The sequence below is a fragment of the Pseudophryne corroboree genome, chromosome 3, assembly GCF_028390025.1.
Source record: "Pseudophryne corroboree isolate aPseCor3 chromosome 3, aPseCor3.hap2, whole genome shotgun sequence".
In the NCBI taxonomy this organism is placed as follows: Eukaryota; Metazoa; Chordata; class Amphibia; order Anura; family Myobatrachidae; genus Pseudophryne; species Pseudophryne corroboree.
The window spans coordinates 62,458,314-62,478,095 of record NC_086446.1 but is presented as its reverse complement, the minus strand read 5'-3'; the positions used below and the strand labels follow the sequence as shown (position 1 = coordinate 62,478,095).

The 19,782-nt window shown below is 46.2% G+C and overlaps 1 protein-coding gene across 1 annotated transcript in view; it reads right to left on the bottom strand.

Annotated features, from left to right (window-relative positions):
• LOC135057163 (NACHT, LRR and PYD domains-containing protein 12-like) overlaps nt 1–8,188 on the bottom strand; it is a 152,832-nt gene extending 144,644 nt beyond the window's left edge. The window contains exons 1-2 of the mRNA XM_063963062.1: nt 8,167–8,188; nt 6,972–7,262 (exon numbers count right to left, since the gene is read on the bottom strand). Of these exons, the coding sequence (XP_063819132.1) occupies nt 6,972–7,262; nt 8,167–8,188 (313 nt within the window). The remainder of the gene's footprint in view (nt 1–6,971; nt 7,263–8,166) is intronic.
• Nucleotides 8,189–19,782: the final 11,594 nt, after the last annotated feature.

Genomic DNA, 19,782 nt, shown 5'->3' with positions numbered 1-19,782 from the left:
TCAGACACTGCCAGCCTGAGTCAGGTCATTCCCCTCATCAGGCTTTTGCAGAAGAAGCTGGAGGCATTGAAGAAGGAGCTAAAAGGGAGCGATTCCGCTAGGCATGTGGGACTTGTGGATGCAGCCCTTAATTCGCTTAACAAGGATTCACGGGTGGTCAATCTGTTGAAATCAGAGCACTACATTTTGGCCACCGTGCTCGATCCTAGATTTAAAGCCTACCTTGGATCTCTCTTTCCGGCAGACACAGGTCTGCTGGGGTTGAAAGACCTGCTGGTGACAAAATTGTCAAGTCAAGCGGAACGCGACCTGTCAACATCTCCTCCTTCACATTCTCCCGCAACTGGGGGTGCGAGGAAAAGGCTCAGAATTCCGAGCCCACCCGCTGGCGGTGATGCAGGGCAGTCTGGAGCGACTGCTGATGCTGACATCTGGTCCGGACTGAAGGACCTGACAACGATTACGGACATGTCGTCTACTGTCACTGCATATGATTCTCTCAACATTGATAGAATGGTGGAGGATTATATGAGTGACCGCATCCAAGTAGGCACGTCACACAGTCCGTACTTATACTGGCAGGAAAAAGAGGCAATTTGGAGGCCCTTGCACAAACTGGCTTTATTCTACCTAAGTTGCCCTCCCACAAGTGTGTACTCCGAAAGAGTGTTTAGTGCCGCCGCTCACCTTGTCAGCAATCGGCGTACGAGGTTACATCCAGAAAATGTGGAGAAGATGATGTTCATTAAAATGAATTATAATCAATTCCTCCGCGGAGACATTGACCAGCAGCAATTGCCTCCACAAAGTACACAGGGAGCTGAGATGGTGGATTCCAGTGGGGACGAATTGATAATCTGTGAGGAGGGGGATGTACACGGTGATATATCGGAGGGTGAAGATGAGGTGGACATCTTGCCTCTGTAGAGCCAGTTTGTGCAAGGAGAGATTAATTGCTTCTTTTTTGGGGGGGGTCCAAACCAACCCGTCATATCAGTCACAGTCGTGTGGCAGACCCTGTCACTGAAATGATGGGTTGGTTAAAGTGTGCATGTCCTGTTTTGTTTATACAACATAAGGGTGGGTGGGAGGGCCCAAGGACAATTCCATCTTGCACCTCTTTTTTCTTTTCTTTTTCTTTGCATCATGTGCTGATTGGGGAGGTTTTTTTGGAAGGGACATCCTGCGTGACACTGCAGTGCCACTCCTAGATGGGCCCGGTGTTTGTGTCGGCCACTAGGGTCGCTAATCTTACTCACACAGTCAGCTACCTCATTGCGCCTCTTTTTTTCTTTGCGTCATGTGCTGTTTGGGGAGGGTTTTTTGGAAGGGACATCCTGCGTGACACTGCAGTGCCACTCCTAGATGGGCCCGGTGTTTGTGTCGGCCACTAGGGTCGCTAATCTTACTCACACAGTCAGCTACCTCATTGCGCCTCTTTTTTTCTTTGCGTCATGTGCTGTTTGGGGAGGGTTTTTTGGAAGGGACATCCTGCGTGACACTGCAGTGCCACTCCTAGATGGGCCCGGTGTTTGTGTCGGCCACTAGGGTCGCTAATCTTACTCACACAGCTACCTCATTGCGCCTCTTTTTTTCTTTGCGTCATGTGCTGTTTGGGGAGGGTTTTTTGGAAGGGACATCCTGCGTGACACTGCAGTGCCACTCCTAGATGGGCCCGGTGTTTGTGTCGGCCACTAGGGTCGCTAATCTTACTCACACAGTCAGCTACCTCATTGCGCCTCTTTTTTTCTTTGCGTCATGTGCTGTTTGGGGAGGGTTTTTTGGAAGGGCCATCCTGCGTGACACTGCAGTGCCACTCCTAGATGGGCCCGGTGTTTGTGTCGGCCACTAGGGTCGCTAATCTTACTCACACAGCTACCTCATTGCGCCTCTTTTTTTCTTTGCGTCATGTGCTGTTTGGGGAGGGTTTTTTGGAAGGGCCATCCTGCGTGACACTGCAGTGCCACTCCTAGATGGGCCCGGTGTTTGTGTCGGCCACTAGGGTCGCTAATCTTACTCACACAGCTACCTCATTGCGTCTCTTTTTTTCTTTGCGTCATGTGCTGTTTGGGGAGGGTTTTTTGGAAGGGACATCCTGCGTGACACTGCAGTGCCACTCCTAGATGGGCCCGGTGTTTGTGTCGGCCACTAGGGTCGCTTATCTTACTCACACAGCGACCTCGGTGCAAATTTTAGGACTAAAAATAATATTGTGAGGTGTGAGGTATTCAGAATAGACTGAAAATGAGTGTAAATTATGGTTTTTGAGGTTAATAATACTTTGGGATCAAAATGACCCCCAAATTCTATGATTTAAGCTGTTTTTTAGTGTTTTTGGAAAAAAACACCCGAATCCAAAACACACCCGAATCCGACAAAAAAAATTCGGTGAGGTTTTGCCAAAACGCGTTCGAACCCAAAACACGGCCGCGGAACCGAACCCAAAACCAAAACACAAAACCCGAAAAATTTCAGGCGCTCATCTCTACTTTCCATAGTAGGAGACTGTGGAAAGTGTTTCACTCAGATATTCAAACAGCCCGACGGCCAGCGGCGGCCAGCGATAATGCGGGAGCGCACATCAGCACACACCGCTCATCGCCCGGCCATACACACTGGCCGAGTTTGAGTTCAGAGTGGCTCAAAATGCCAAAAGTTACCTACTTTGAGCTCAAAATTGCCCAGTGTGTATGGGCCTTAAGAATGAACTCCGATTATTTTTCTGTATATATTCTTGTAATTCAACCAGTAAAATAATAGCTTATAGTGAGAAAGATCAGAAACTAAATTTGAAAACAAGATACTTTGATGTTACCAAAAATGGTTAGATCACTTTTAAATCACTTTTGTTGCTAAACAATATACAGTATATTGCCTCAAGTATACAGTGAAACATCCATCAGAACTGTTGATGCTCTGATGTCAGTGTATGGTGTTAGTTGTAGAGAAAGGGAGAATATATGTATACAGATTGCCTATAGATGAGGCATCTCCATCCATGCATCCGTGATGGAGACGCGCCCCAATCACTAGAATGAGAGAGCGTCTCTGTCCGGGCGGGTGTGCGTGCTCCTGATGGAGACGCGCCCCAGTTACTAGAATGGGAGAGCGTCTCTGTGCACTCCTGGCGGGGCTAGGTGGACGGATCTCCTAGTCACGCCGGGAGTGCACGCCTGCGATGGAGCCACACTGGATGAGTGCGGCTCCATCTGTATATTAGTACTGTGCAAAAGTTTTAGGCAGATGTAGACAAAATGCTGCAAAGTAAGAATGCTTTCAAAAATAGAAGTGTTAGTAGTTTATTCTTATCAATTAACAAAATGCAAAGTGAATGATCAGAAGAGAAATCTAAATCAAATCAGTATTTGGTGAGACCACTCTGCCTTCAAAACAGCATCAATTCTTCTAGGTACACTTGCACAGAGTTTTTGAAGGAACTGGGCAGGGAGGTTGTTCCAAACATCTTGAAGAGCTAGCAACAGATCTTCTGTGGATGTAGGCTTGCTCAAATCTTTCTGTGTCTTCATGTAATCCCAGATAGACTCGATGATGTTGGGATCAGGGCTCTGTTGGGACCATATCATAACTTCCAGGACTCCTTGTTCTTCTTTATGCTGAAGATAGTTCTTAGTGACATTGGCTGTATGCTTGGAGTCATTGTCCTGCTGCAGAATAAGTTTGGAGCCAATCAGACTGATGGTATTGCATGTTGGATAAATACCTGCCTGTATTTCTCAGTATTCAGCATTTGAGGACACCATTAATCCTGACCAAATCCCCAACTCCATTTGCTGAAATGCAGCAAGGAACCTCAACCATGCTTCACTGTTGCCTACAGACACTCATTATTGTATCACTCTTCAGCCCCTCCATGAACAAACTGCCTTCTGTTACAGCCAAATATTTCACATTTTGACTCATCAGTCCAGAACACCCGCTGCCATGTTTCTGCACCCCAGTTCCGATGTTTTCATGCATAGTTGAGTTGCTTGGCCTTGTTTCGGCCAGTGGAGTTAACGGTGACATCATTGCACCGCTCCAATGGGCAACAAGCAGACAAACACCTGCGGAAACCAGCCGACAGGGGAACCGGTGAAACAATTAAGGTAGGAGGCAGCAAGGAAAGCTTAGATAGCGTGCTCCCGAGTGACTTCCATAGTGTGGCTAAAGCCAGCAATGAACATTGGAACCCCGTTCCTTCCACTTTTTATGGACTGTGATTTTAACTAAATAATTAAAAGAGCTGGCAAACATTTATACCTTAACAACAAACTTTTTTTTACATTATTGCATTACTACTAACAACAACGAGGGCTCCTATTGTTTCTTGTCTATGGCTATTCAATATAAACGGAGCTGCTGCACACACTAAAACCACCATTAGCGCAGTGGCAATCTTTCTGTGCTTTGAAAAATGACAGGAGCGAGCTGGTTGGCTGGTACTTTGTCTCCATCCACTTTATTACTCTCCAAGGCTTAGTACATAGACCCTTAGGATCTCACTAAATCTCATTAACTCATTAATGATTTGAGCAAAAATGCAACCGAATTAAAGGGTATGAGTACTCACAAAGGTCAGAGAGGTAACGGACAGGCAAGGAGGGAATGCCTCTTGCTGTCCATTGGTGCATTGCTGGTGAAGGAGGCAGCAAACAAGTGCTAGCTACACAGAACATGACAGGGTCAAGAAGGATGATGAATCCAGTGCAAGCACTGGATCATCAAGTAGAACAGCAGATGTTATGGAGCGAAGGGCAGCAGACAGTTGATTTATGACCAAACTGGGCCAGTCTACCCACAGCATGCTAGGACCTTGAAACTTCTTCTGTCTTTATGCCTTTCTGCATGATTCGGGTACCAACAAGTGATTAGACATCTCCCCAAACATACACACTTGCCGATGATGGGGGGAGGGATGGGGGGGATAGGGGCCATGCTGCAGCTGAACTGTTCAGATGTGGGAGGAGGTTGTTAATGATGCGAGGGAGCGTGCATAGTTAATGACATTGGGGGTCATTCCGAGTTGTTCGGTCGTTATTTTTTTCTCGCAACGGAGCGATTAGTCGCTGATGCGCATGCGCAATGTCCGCAGTGCGACTGCGCCAAGTAAAATTGCTATGCAGTTAGGAATTTTACTCACGGCATTACGAGGTTTTTTCTTCGTTCTGATGATCGTAATGTGATTGACAGGAAGTGGGTGTTTCTGGGCGGAAACTGTCCGTTTTATGGGTGTGTGTGAAAAAACGCTACCGTTTCTGGGAAAAACGCGGGAGTGGCTGGAGAAACGGAGGAGTGTCTGGGCAAACGCTGGGTGTGTTTGTGACGTCAAACCAGGAACGACAAGCACTGAACTGATCGCACTGGCAGAGTAAGTCTACAGCTACTCAGAAACTGCACAGAGAAGTCTTTTCGCTATATTGCGAATCTTTCGTTCGCAATTTTACTATGCTAAGATTCACTCCCAGTAGGCGGCGGCTTAGCGTGTGCAATGCTGCTAAAAGCAGCTTGCGAGCGAACAACTCGGAATGAGGGCCATTGAGTGTACACACAAGACGAGATAGTAAAAGTTATCGCTCAGAATGGCCCCTCTGTGCAATATCTTTTACTGTCTCATCTAGTGTGTATGGGGTTTTGGTTCGACAGAGTTGGACATTTGGTTAGTTGGAATTGGATGGTTGGGTAGTGTATGGCCAGCTTACATTTCAGCCACAGCAGTCTTTATAATTGATTTATAAGATAAGGACACATTTTACATTGTGAATCTGGTCACTTGTTTTAAATTCACACTCTACTTCACAATCCTTATCAGTATCATCTATTATTTTGATTAATCATTTTGCTGGCATGAATTAAAAGAAGAAACTATTACGTACTGTATAATGAAACATGTAAAAAGTTATTTTTTAAGTCAGTAAGAATACAATACAATATTATGCACAAATCCCACTTTGGGGTACATTCAACTCCTGATGGAATTGCCGATTTAAAAAAAGTCGGATTGGCATGGGCAAAAACAGGACAAAAGTAGTCAAAAACGCACACAAATTGAATAAGGAACTGCCGTATTCTCTCAGTTGGAGAGGATCAGACAGGAATTGAATATACCCCATAGTCTCTCTATTGTTTTTTTTACCTCTTTTGGAATTTATGTTGAAATCAGAGTCAATTTCTATTAGCGCCCCTAAACAAATACAGTCATATAGGCAGAGATTGTATTTGAAAAGGGATCTTCATGGGATGGTGAACTTGTAAGAATGTATAAAAGCTAGTGCACATAGACACATCTTTTTGAATATTATACATCCTGTAATGTGTGCCTGTGACAAAAGCACCACTGTCTAATTCATTGCAAAAATACTCAAAATACTCCAAAATGTCTGGCATTCCTAATAGTGCAAACACTGATTGTGCTCATCACATACGTGCCAATATTGTAAAACTCTATCTACGCGAGACTTCCTAGAGAGTGAGATGGAGTTGGCTGCTGAGGCGGCAACCCCCCCCCCCCCCCCACCCCGATGAAAAGCTGAGAACTGCCACATAGCGTACAGGGGATGAGATTTGCTTTGCACTTGGTCCATCTAGTCTTATCTAAACACATGTGCATGGAAGCTAGGGTTAATTTTTCGTTGGGATCCGATTAACCTGCAAGTATATATTTTTGGGGGGATTGTGGGAGGAAACCAAGATCCTGGAGGAAGCCCACAGAAACACGTGGAGAATATAACTCTACACAAGGCCGGGATGGGAACCCATGACAACAGTGCTTGTGCGGCAGCACTGCTAACCAATAAACCATTTGTGCAGGAAGTGGGTGGCATGTTGGAGGATGCCCAACTCTTCCAAAAGTCTGTGGCACTCACCAAAAATTCAGACCTCTGCAGGACATTCTGAAAGAGTGAGGCTCATCGTCATAATCAGCCACATGGGAGACGCAGCCCACTTTACCTTTATTCCTTACTGGAGCTTACCATGCTGTGTCACTCTGCGATGGAGAGCCTCTGCGGGACCCATAAGGTTGATCAGCTTGAAGACTTTTATAGTCACATCTAGAGCTGCTTCCTCCCCATAAGCATCTATGGGAAGATTTTTTGTTGTAACACAATGTGCGTCTTCCAGGCGCCCACGTGGGATGAGTGATTGTCTTCTATTGGGGAATTCAGACAACCTGTCCTTAAATCGCTGAAAGTCATATTGAATCAGATCTTCCAGAGCATCACAAAGAATGTCTCCAGGGGTCCTGCTCCTCTCACACCGAGCCCCTGGTGAGAAGAGAATAATGTCTGGTAACTGTTATACAGAGATACTCCTTCCCACCACCTGACGAATATAATACACAGCAATCATTGAGAACCACATCAGAGCCTACGCGTTTATCCCATTGCCCTGAAATATAGTTTTACTTGATATTATAATATAAACACAGGATTGAAAAGCACTGGACTAGGAAGATACTTGCAATGAAGCAGCAGGAGGGCACAAACAGCCACTAAATGACAATCGATAAACATTTTGGTCAAAGTCATTCCATACAGAGAACTTGTGTATATTTACAATTTCTAACAAGAGTAAAAGCTGCAGTGTTGATTAATTGATTGCCTGCCTAGTGTAAATGTATTATTGGTTATTGTAGCCTTAGGCAATCTATGGTTTTTAGGCTGTAGTAAGACATAAGTCTTGCTGGCACTTGTACTGTAGTTCTATAAAATTAGAATTTGTAGCTGCACAATAGGGGAGAAGTCGCTGGTTGTCTCACCCAAGACTCGGGGGTGTGTGTGTGTGTGTGTGTGTGTGTGTGTGTGTGTGTGTGTGTGTGTGTGTGTGTGTGTGTGTGTGTGTGTGTGTGTGTGTGTGTGTGTGTGTGTTGTTGTGGATTACCACAGAAAGAGGGTGAAAGGTTTGCTGTTTTTTTTGTATAATAATTGCTCTGGCAATTTACAGTATTTCTCATATATTAGAGTAACTTGTTTTATGGAAAAATCAAGAAAAAGACCAGCTAAATCCACAGAAATTACAACAACCAGTCGCTCAGGGAAAACATTATTTAAACATAGATTTATTAAACTTTATCCCAAGGCCTCCACTGTTTGATGTGGCTGCTGGACTCTTCGTTATGAATTGCTAGTTTGTTAATATTAATAAAATGTTTAAAAAACTGTCACTCACTTAGTAAGGAGGACGTGGCCATCTCGCTGGAGAAAATCCGGTTCTATATGTCCTGGTAGAAAATACAAAGCAGATTATTCTAGATAAATCTGGGCATCTTTTCAAAACTTTTACTGTGCACTGACCAATTTTGGGGCATAATGCAGATCTGATCGCAACAGCAACATTTTTCTCTAATGGGAAAAACCATGTGCACTGCAGGTGGGAAGATACAACATGTGCAGAGAGAGTTAGACTTGGGTGGGGTGTGTTCAAACTGAAATCTAAATTGCAGTGTAAAAATAAAGCAGCCAGTATTTACACTGCACAGAAACAAAATAACCCACCCAAATCTAACTCTCTCTGCACATGTTACATCTGCCCCACCTGTACTGCACATGGTTTTTACCATTTGAGAAATTTTTTGCTTTTGCGATCAGGTCTGAATTAGACCCTTAGATGTACTTCTAGAGACATAATCCAAGGGGCATTTTCATTATCCTTAGTGGAAACGCTAGATACTGCATGTTTTAAGTAATGGGCTCATTCATTATAAAGGGCCCGCTGGGGCTGCCTAGTTGTCAGCAAACCGAAAGTTTTGGGAGTTTTCCGGGTGGAACCAATGCCACCTTCAGATGGTGTTGGTTCCTGAATCCTGGCTTCTACATATCGGAAGGAGGTCCGGGTTGCGCTAATGGATACAATCGGATCCCTCCACCATCTCGGCAATGTGTGCACCGTGGCTGTGTGTACTGTATACATGAACTCAGGTTATACATATGCAGATGGCCATCACAGAGGTGGTAAGTAACACTGCTACTTCACTAGCAGTGTTAAGAATAGCGGGGACAGATAGGTAAGTATCCACCCTCGCAAACTTCCCAGCCACCAATGATGAATAAGGTCCCAAATAAGTAGGTGAATAAAATAATATTAAAGCCTTACATAGGTATTCAATGAAAGGATCGCTATTTAGAATATAGCTCCAGAAACATTAAGGCTGAGTCTTACCTGAGGGACAGCACGGTCAGCTCTGACTCTGATTTTCTGAATATGACAGAAATAGGTAAAGCTTAAACTGAAAGAGAATCCGCAGTAAAAAGAATTACAACACCTGAAATGAAGAAAGGCAATCAAATAAAAATTCCACATCCCCACCAGGAGGACGAAGTCCTGAGATATTTTCTGCTTTTCCCCCAAGGTCACAACTACGCATATTACAACGCAATACGGGGTCAGATTCCGAGATGTACATAAACATGATGATTTAAGTACATCTCCGAAGTTTGTTAACCTGCGCATGTGGAGATCTGTGTCTGCAACGACGGTCTTCGTGCCCCCTAAGCCACACCATGATCGATATGCTGCTGATATTTAGGGGCAGGGAAGGGGTGGCAATACACTGCGTTCCTGAAGATGAGGGCGTGATAGCCCCGCTCTCTGCGTATGCTTAGACCATGGGTCTGCATCTTTCAATGCAGCTTCGCTGGCCCCGTAAAAACACCAACCACCCTGAATAACCTTAGGGTGACTCCGATGACTGATGTACATGCAGATGATCTGATGCTGCATCTTTGGATGCAGCAGCAGATCAGAGAAGCTGACAGGAGTCATCTATTTACACAAGGTGCCTCCTGCAGCATTAGCATATTATCACACAATATTGTAGCTGCGTCTGCAGCTGTGCTTCTGTGTCCATCTCTAATGTCATCCCTAACAGCTCATATAGCAATATATTTGTGTACTGTGCAATTGAGAGTGAATAATTGATAAATTATATTAATTTAAATGTAACAGTATTAATGACAGTATTTTGTCTTCCTACAGATACATAAAACAGGCATTGGTATAGTCAGTGGTGTCACAAGGGGGGTACGGGGGGTGCGACTCACGCCCGGGTGTCTCCAGCTGAGGGGTATCACCAAAATGTCGGTTCACGCTCAGTGACAGAAGCCGGGTGCTGCACTGTAACAGTACATGCAGTGCCTGGCTTCTGTCACCATGTAGAAGCCAGGCACTGCAGTCTCCAGGGTCAGACAGCATCTCCCGTACCCCCGTAGTAACGGAAATGCAGGTCGGGAAGCATAGCCACGCCTCCGTGCAGTGAAGTCATGGCACTTCTGTGATGACCCATGAAGACACGCCCCCATTTTTAAAGAAGCCGCACCAGGTGTCATTTAAGTCAGTGACGCCTCTATTATCTAGTATCATCCCCCTCCCCTGGTGTAAAAGTCTGCGTCCGAATGTGCAAGGACTGAGCGGCCCAATTTGAGCATATGTAGATGCTGTAATACCACTTGGTGAACCTTTAAATGCCATCATTGGTCGCAAAAATTGCCCCAGGCCCATGCTGTATATAACACTGCCCCTGTCATATGTAGCCACAATGGCCCTCATTCCGAGTTGTTCGCTCGGTAATTTTCTTCGCATCGCAGCGATTTTCTGCTAATTGCGCATGCGCAATGTTCGCACTGTGACTGCGCCAAGTAAATTTGCTAAGAAGTTTGCTATTTTACTCACGGCATTACAAGGTTTTTTCTTTGTTCCGGTGATCGGAGTGTGATTGACAGGAAGTGGGTGTTTCTGGGCGGAAACTGGCCGTTTTATGGGTGTGTGTGAAAAAACTCTGCTGTTTCTGGGAAAAACGCGGGAGTGTCTGAAGAAACGGGGGAGCGTCTGGGCGAACGCTGGGTGTGTTTGTGATGTCAAACCAGGAACGAAACTGACTGAACTGATCGCAATGGCAGAGTAAGTATCGAGCTACTCAGAAACTGCAAAGAAATTTCTATTCGCAATTTAGAGAATCTTTCGTTCGCAATTTTGCTAAGCTAAGATTCACTCCCAGTAGGCGGCGGCTTAGCGTGTGCAATGCTGCTAAAAGCAGCTTGCGAGCGAACAACTCGGAATGAGGGCCAATATCACTAAAATGACATTAGTGGACAAATCACCAGCTCCATATACAGTAACAAGCATTTGTATCTCCTGATATACTCTGTGCTGCAGGAAGACATTTTAGTGACAACAAGTTGTTCTTCCCTGAGCAATTCAAAACACATCTGCAAAACAGATTTTGTTTACTTTCCTACGTGTAACTAACAGTGAAAAATATTTTCAAGGTTAAAGTCCTCTTAAACAGCCATTAACTCAAGAATAAAATAAGGAACGTGCATTGCTACCATACTTCATGAACACCACAGATTTCACAATTGGCCATTATTGGTGTATACAAAAATAACCAGTAATACAAGTTTTGTAGCAATAAAAAAACTTAGTCGTACTTGTTATCATCGTCCTTCATCCTAATGCAAGTTAAGTAATTTCTCATAAAAGCTTGATGTCACATAAACTCATGGGCTTGGGGGCAAGGATACAGCTTGGGGCTATTAGGAGTTATAGTTAGGATATGCCCTGCATTAATAGGCTGGGGTATTGTGTATAGCCAAATGTTTCCCAACTCCAGCGATCAGGGTGTACATGTTTTCCATATATGCTCAGTAGCACAAGCGAAATAATTAGCACCACTTATGGATCTTCTAAAATGTGTCATCGAGTAATGAATACACCTGTGCAGCAACTAGCAGAACAGCAAATCATAAATGTTTATAGATCCCTGGGGTCTGGAGTTGGGAAACACTGGTGTGTAGTGTATATGTACTGTATATATGATTATTTTTAGTTGTTTTTGTGTTTGTAGGTTTGTTCACTGATTGATGGGAAAATATTGCTTTTCGGTGGCAGATTAAATAGTAGGATTGGTGAAAGGTGTACTGCTCTTGAGAGGGAACACCGGCATCGGCATTTGGAATGTTTACGCTGGCCTAATAATAATAATAATAATGATGATGATAAAGCTATGCAGTGTTGGGCATGGTTAGTGCTTGGATGGAAGACCACATGGGAATTATGGAATTATGATTATGGAGAACTCTCCCCAGCAAAGAGTACCGAAGTGCCTCTATGGCCCACTTTATGGCCAGGCACTCCTTCTGTACAGTAGTATATAGTTTTGTTCCCTCAGCAACAATTTGCTGCTGAAGTACAATCAGCGGTGCAAGTATGCGGGTACGCTCGGGTACAGAGTACTCATAAGAATTTGGCAGTGGGTACGCAGTACCACCTGCCACACACTATGCTATTACCACAATTATAATGTGCCACAAAGCAACAAGATCATGGTGCTTGTCAGCATGACAGCTCCTCCCACTTTGTCAGGGTTACTGAAAGCAGGGCCGGTTCGAGCCCTTTTTGCGCCCCCCGGGCAGGACATAGGGGTGTGGTTTCATACAGGGGGCGTGGTCAGTTACGCCCCCTGTACAGTAGCAGCGCTGCTGAAATGCTGAGCGGTGCGCGATGACGTCATTGCGCACAGCACAGCAAAGGTCCTCTCCACGAAGGGAAACTAGACGCGTAGCGTCTAGTTCCCTTCACAGGGGGACACAGCCGGGGGACACAGCGGGCAGCGGAGGGCACAGCAGTAGCAGATCTTGCCATGGTGCGGTGCCCTCCGGATGGCGCCGGCGCCCTCCGTAAGGCGGCGCCACGGGCAAAAGTCCTGCTTGCCCGTGGCAAGATCCGCTACTGACTGGGAGTGCGACAGTGTCTGTATTTTCCTGTTATAATGGAGGCATTACTATATATTGTTATTAAATCGGGGGCTTTACTATATATGTCTATTATACTGAAGATATAAATGTATATTTCTATTATACTGGAGGGATTACTATATATTTTTAGCCTTGCCTCCAGATAAAATAGGTCTGTGCATTATGGTATAGTTCAGTTATACACCCAGAATATGCACATGTGCACAGATGTTCATTATGCTCAAATCTGCCTATTTGTCCTAGAGCTTGTCACATGGGCCCTGAAACGATTATTTCATGACACCTCAATATACGATTGATTATTTGCAGGGGGCGCGTTTTGTGGCGGGGGGGCTGTCTGCCGTACTGTTTTACAAGGGCACGCTGTCTGCCATACTGTGTAAAAAGGGGGATGCTGTCTGCCGTACTGTGTAAAAAGGGGGATGCTGTCTGCCGTTATGTGTACAAAGGGCACGCTGTCTGCCGTTATGTGTAACAAGGGCACGCTGTCTGCCGCAATGTGTAAAAAGTGTACGCTGTCTTCCGTTATGTGTAACAAGGGCATGCTGTCTGCCGTAATGTGTAAAAAGGGCACGCTGTCTGCCGTAATGTGTAACAAGGGCACAATGTCTGCCGTAATGTGTAACAAGGGCACGCTGTCTGCCGTAATGTGTAAAAAAGCACGCTATCTGCCGTTATGTGTAACAAGGACACGCTGTCTGCCGTAATGTGTAAAAAGGGCACGCTGTCTGCCGTAATGTGTAACAAGGGCACGCTGTCAGCCGTAATGTGTAACAAGGGCACGCTGTCTGCTGTAATGTGTAACAAGGGCACGCTGTCTGCCGTAATGTGTAAAAAGGCACGCTGTCTGCCGTTATGTGTAACAAGGGCACGCTGTCTGCCGTAATGTGTAAAAAGGCACGCTGTCTGCTGTTATGTTGTGTAACAAGGGCACGCTGTCAGCTGTAATGTGTAAAAAGGGGGATGCTGTCTGCCGTTATGTGTAAAAAGGGCACGCTGTCTGCTGTTATGTGTAACAAGGGCACGCTGTCTGTCGTAATGTGTAAAAAGGGCACGTTGTCTGCCGTAATGTGTAACAAGGGCACGCTGTCTGCCGTAATGTGTAACAAGGGCACGCTGTCTGCTGTAATGTGTAACAAGGGCACGCTGTCTGCCGTAATGTGTAAAAAGGCACGCTGTCTGCCTTTATGTGTAACAAGGGCACGCTGTCTGCCGTAATGTGTAAAAAGGCACGCTGTCTGCTGTTATGTTGTGTAACAAGGGTACGCTGTCAGCCGTAATGTGTAAAAAGGGGGATGCTGTCTGCCGTTATGTGTAAAAAGGGCACGCTGTCTGCCGTTATGTGTAACAAGGGCACGCTGTCTGTCGTTATGTGTAAAAAGGGGACGCTGTCTGCCGTTATGTGTAAAATGGGGGGTGCTGTCTGCCATTATGTGTAAAAAGGGGGCGCTGTCTGCCGTAATATGTAAAAAGGGGGATGCTGTCTGCCGTAATGTGTAAAAAGGGGGATGCTGTCTGCCGTAATGTGTAAAAAGGGGACACTGTCTGCCGTTATGTGTAAAAAGGGGAATCTGTCTGCCGTAAGGTGTAAAAGGGTCTCTACCTGGTGTAGTGGTGCTACTGTGCGGCGTAATTTGAATAATGGATACTACTGTGCACCGTTTTATGAATTGGTATTATTTTGTGGCAACACCCCTTCCCCATGAAGCCACGCCCTATGTATATTTGCATGCACCAACGGCGCGCACTGCCCCTGTTTTGCATGCAGGGGTGGGGCTCCGATGCTGTTTCTTGTACACGGTGCGAAAATGTCTAGTTACGGCACTGTTACTAGGTATCCATTTCTCTGGCCCTGAGCAGGTCCCCCTCACCAGATCCTCTCCAGGGGTGAGGGGGTGGACTTGGATGGGACAAGGGGGGGTCCCCAAAGCATTTTGTCGCACCTGGGCCCACCGCTCGCTAGTTCCGCCACTGAATCTGCCAGTAGCCCTTTGTGAGATCAATGAGTAAATGAGGATGGGTCCAGATGGACTTATCCTAACAGGCGTTTTGTCAGGGCTGATTTCCCTAGCAGCTGTTTACACTGGATAGTCACTCCACACAAAATGCAAATACAATAGGAAAGAAACAGCGCTTTATAACTATTACTGCAGACAGGTTAATTAAAAGTATTTATTAAAACATATACAGTATAATGAGGCTTAATCGGATGGTAACAGTCAGGGGTGTTTTAAGAGAGGAGGAGGCCCGTGTTTAGTCTCCTCCACTCGGGCCCCCTCCTCTCTGCCCGGAGCGCTGTAGAGCTTGAGCACTAGAGGGCTGACTCTACTGCGCATGCGCAGATCTCCGTGAAAATGGCCGCTGAGCCATTTTCACTGTGTTCTAACAGCGCTGCGGATGCCGCCGCTGGACTTCGGGGGGGGGGGAGGGAGTATTTTAAAAATGGGTGCAGTGTGTGCGGTGGGGGCCTGCTCTGGACTCAGGGGCCCGTGTGCACTGCATACACTGCACCCATTATATAAATGCCAGTGGTAATAGTGTAGCTTCAGAACAACTGGACACAATTTGTGTTAATTGCCCGATAGGCACATTGAAACATTACTTAGTACAGAACATTCAGAAGAGCTCATAATCGATTCTCATAGGGCTGTAGTAACTAGTGATGTGCACTGGAAATTTTTCGGGTTTTGTGTTTTTGTTTTGGGTTCGATTCAGCGGCCGTGTTTTGGGTTCGGACGCGTTTTGACAAAACCTCACCGAAATTTTTTTGTCGGATTCGGGTGTGTTTTGGATTCGGGTGTTTTTTTAAAAAAACCCTCAAAAACAGCTTAAATCATAGAATTTGGGGGTCATTTTGATCCCATAGTATTATTAACCTCAATAACCATAATTTCCACTCATTTCCAGTCTATTCTGAACACCTCACACCTCACAATATTATTTTTAGTCCTAAAATTTCCACCGAGGTCGCTGGATGGCTAAGCTAAGCGACCCAAGTGGCCGACACAAACACCTGGCCCATCTAGGAGTGGCACTGCAGTGTCACGCAGGATGACCCTTTTAAAAAAATACTCCCCAAACAGCACATGACGCAAAGAAAAAAAGAGGCGCAATGAGGTAGCTGTGTGACTAAGATAAGCGACCCAAGTGGCCGACACAAACACCTGGCCCACCTAGGAGTGGCACTGCAGTGTCACGCAGGATGGCCCTTCAAAAAAATACTCCCCAAACAGCACATGACGCAAAGAAAAAAAGAGGCGCAATGAGGTAGCTGGATGGCTAAGCTAAGTGACCCAAGGGGCCGACACAAACACCTGGCCCATCTAGGAGTGGCACTGCAGTGTCACGCAGGATGGCCCTTCAAAAAATACTCCCCAAACAGCACATGACGCAAAGAAAAAAAGAGGCGCAATGAGGTAGCTGTGTGACTAAGATAAGCGACCCAAGTGGCCGACACAAACACCTGGCCCACCTAGGAGTGGCACTGCAGTGTCACGCAGGATGGCCCTTCAAAAAAATACTCCCCAAACAGCACATGACGCAAAGAAAAAAAGAGGCGCAATGAGGTAGCTGTGTGACTAAGATAAGCGAACCAAGTGGCCGACACAAACACCTGGCCCACCTAGGAGTGGCACTGCAGTGTCACGCAGTATGGCCCTTCAAAAAAATACTCCCCAAACAGCACATGACGCAAACAGGACATGCACACTTTAACGAACCCATCATTTCAGCGACAGGGTCTGCCACACGACTGTGACTGAAATGACTGGTTGGTTTGGGCCCCCACCAAAAAAGAAGCAATCAATCTCTCCTTGCACAAACTGGCTCTACAGAGCCAAGATGTCCACCTCATCATCATCGTCGGATTCATCACCCCTTTCACTGTTTAAATCCCCCTCCTCACAGATTATTAATTCATCCCCACTGCTGAAATCCACCATCTCAGGTCCCTGTGTACTTTCTGGAGGCAATTGCTGCTGGTGAAAGTCTCAACGGAGGAATTGATTATAATTAATTTTAATGAACATCATCTTCTCCACATTTTCTGGAAGTAACCTCGTACGCCGATTGCTGACAAGGTGACCGGCGGCACTAAACACTCTTTCGGAGTACACACTGGAGGGAGGGCAACTTAGGTAGAATAAAGCCAGTTTGTGCAAGGGCCTCCAAATTGCCTCTTTTTCCTGCCAGTATACGTACGGACTGTCTGACGTGCCTACTTGGATGCGGTCACTCATATAATCCTCCACCATTCTTTCAATGGTGACAGAATCATATGCAGTGACAGTAGACGACATGTCAGTAATCGTTGGCAGGTCCTTCAGTCCGGACCAGATGTCAGCACTCGCTCCAGACTGCCCTGCATCACCGCCAGCGGGTGGGCTCGGAATTCTTAGCCTTTTCCTCGCACCCCCAGTTGCGGGAGAATGTGAAGGAGGAGCTGTTGACGGGTCACGTTCCGCTTGACTTGACAATTTTCACACCAGCAGGTCTTTGAACCCCTGCAGACTTGTGTCTGCCGGAAAGAGAGATACAACGTAGGTTTTAAATCTAGGATCAAGCACGGTGGCCAAAATGTAGTGCTCTGATTTCAACAGATTGACCACCCGTGAATCCTGGTTAAGCGAATGAAGGGCTCCATCCACAAGTCCCACATGCCTAGCGGAATCGCTCTGTTTTAGCTACTCCTTCAATGTCTCCAGCTTCTTCTGCAAAAGCCTGATGAGGGGAATGACCTGACTCAGGCTGGCAGTGTCTGAACTGACTTCACGTGTGGCAAGTTCAAAAGATTGCAGAACCTTGCACAACGTTGAAATCATTCTCCACTGCGCTTGAGACAGGTGCATTCCACCTCCTTTGCCTATATCGTGGCCAGATGTATAGGCTTGAATGGCCTTTTGCTGCTCCTCCATCCTCTGAAGCATATAGAGGGTTGAATTCCACCTCGTTACCACCTCTTGCTTCAGATGATGGCAGGGCAGGTTCAGGTGTTTTTGGTGGTGCTCCAGTCTTCTGTACGCGGTGCCTGTATGCCGAAAGTGGCCCGCAATTCTTCTGGCCACCGACAGCATCTCTTGCACGCCCCTGACGTTTTTTAAATTATTCTGCACCACCAAATTCAAGGTTTGTGCAAAACATGGGACGTGCTGGAATTTGCCACATGTAGTGCACGCACAATATTGCTGGCGTTGTCCGATGCCACAAATCCCCAGGAGAGTCCAATTGTGGTAAGCCATTCTGCGATGATCTTCCTCAGTTGCCGTAAGAGGTTTTCAGCTGTGTGCGTATTCTGGAAAGCGGTGATACAAAGAGTAGCCTGCCTAGGAACGAGTTGGCGTTTGCGAGATGCTGCTACTGGTGCTGCCGCTGCTGTTCTTGCAGCGGGAGGCAATACATCTACCCAGTGGGCTGTCACAGTCATATAGTCCTGAGTCTGCCCTGCTCCACTTGTCCACATGTCCGTGGTTAAGTGGACATTGGGTACAACTGCATTTTTTAGGACACTGGTGACGCTTTTTCTGAGGTCTGTGTACATTTTCGGTATCGCCTGCCTAGAGAAATGGAACCTAGATGGTATTTGGTACCGGGGACAAAGTACCTCAATCAAGTCTATAGTTGGCTCTGAAGTAACGATGGATACCGGAACCACATTTCTCACTGCCCAGGCTGCCAAGGCCTCAGTTATCCACTTTGCAGCAGGATGACTGCTGTGATATTTCATCTTCCTCGCAAAGGACTGTTGGACAGTCAATTGCTTACTGGAAGTAGTACAAGTGGTCTTCCGACTTCCCCTCTGGGATGACGATCGACTCCCAGCAGTAACAACAGCAGCGCCAGCAGCAGTAGGCGTTACACTCAAGGATGCATCGGAGGAATCCCAGGCAGGAGAGGACTCGTCAGACTTGCCAGTGATATAGCCTGCAGGACTATTGGCTTTCCTGGGTAAGGAGGAAATTGACACTGAGGGAGTTGGTGGTGTGGTTTGCGGGAGCTTGGTTACAAGATGAAGGGATTTACTGGTCAGTGGACTGCTTCCGCTGTCGCCCAAAGTTTTTGAACTTGTCACTGACTTATGATCAATGCGCTGCAGGTGACGTATAAGGGAGGATGTTCCGAGGTGGTTAACGTCCTTACCCCTGCACCAGAATTTTTTTGGGTTATGTGTTTTGGTTTTGGATTTGGTTCCGCGGCCGTGTTTTGGATTCGGACGCGTTTTGGCAAAACCTCCCTGAAATTTTTTTGTCGGATTCGGGTGTGTTTTGGATTCGGGTGGTTTTTTTCAAAAACCCCTCAAAAACAGCTTAAATCATAGAATTTGGGGGTAATTTTGATCCTATAGTATTATTAACCTCAATAACCATAATTTCCACTCATTTCCAGTCTATTCTGAATACCTCACACCTCACAAAATAATTTTTAGTCCTAAAATTTGCACAGAGGTCACTGGATGACTAAGCTAAACGACCCAAGTGGGCGGCACAAACACCTGGCCCATCTAGGAGTGGCACTGCAGTGTCAGACAGGATGGCACTTTCTAAAAATTGGCCCCAAACAGCACATGATGCAAAGAAAAGAGAAAAAGAGGTGCACTGTGGTCGCTGGATGACTAAGCTAAGAGACACAAGTGTGCAGTACAAACACCTGGCACATCTAGGAGTGGCACTGCAGTGTCACTTAAAAAAATAGTCCCCAAACAGCACATGATGCAAAGAAAAAAAGAGGTGCAAGATGGAATTGTCATTGGGCCCTCCCACCCACCCTTATGTTGTATAAACAGGACATGCACATTTTAACAAACCCATCATTTCAGCGACAGGGTCTGCCACATGACTGTGGCTGAAATGACTGGTTGGTTTGGGCCCCCACCAAAAAAAGAAGCAATCAATCTCTCCTTGCTCAAACTGCCTCTACAGAGGCAAGATGTCCACCTACTCATCGTCTGATGCCTCACCCCTTTCACTGTGTACATCCCCCTCCTCACAGAGTATTAATTTGTACCCACTGGAATCCACCATCTCAGGTCCCTGTGTAC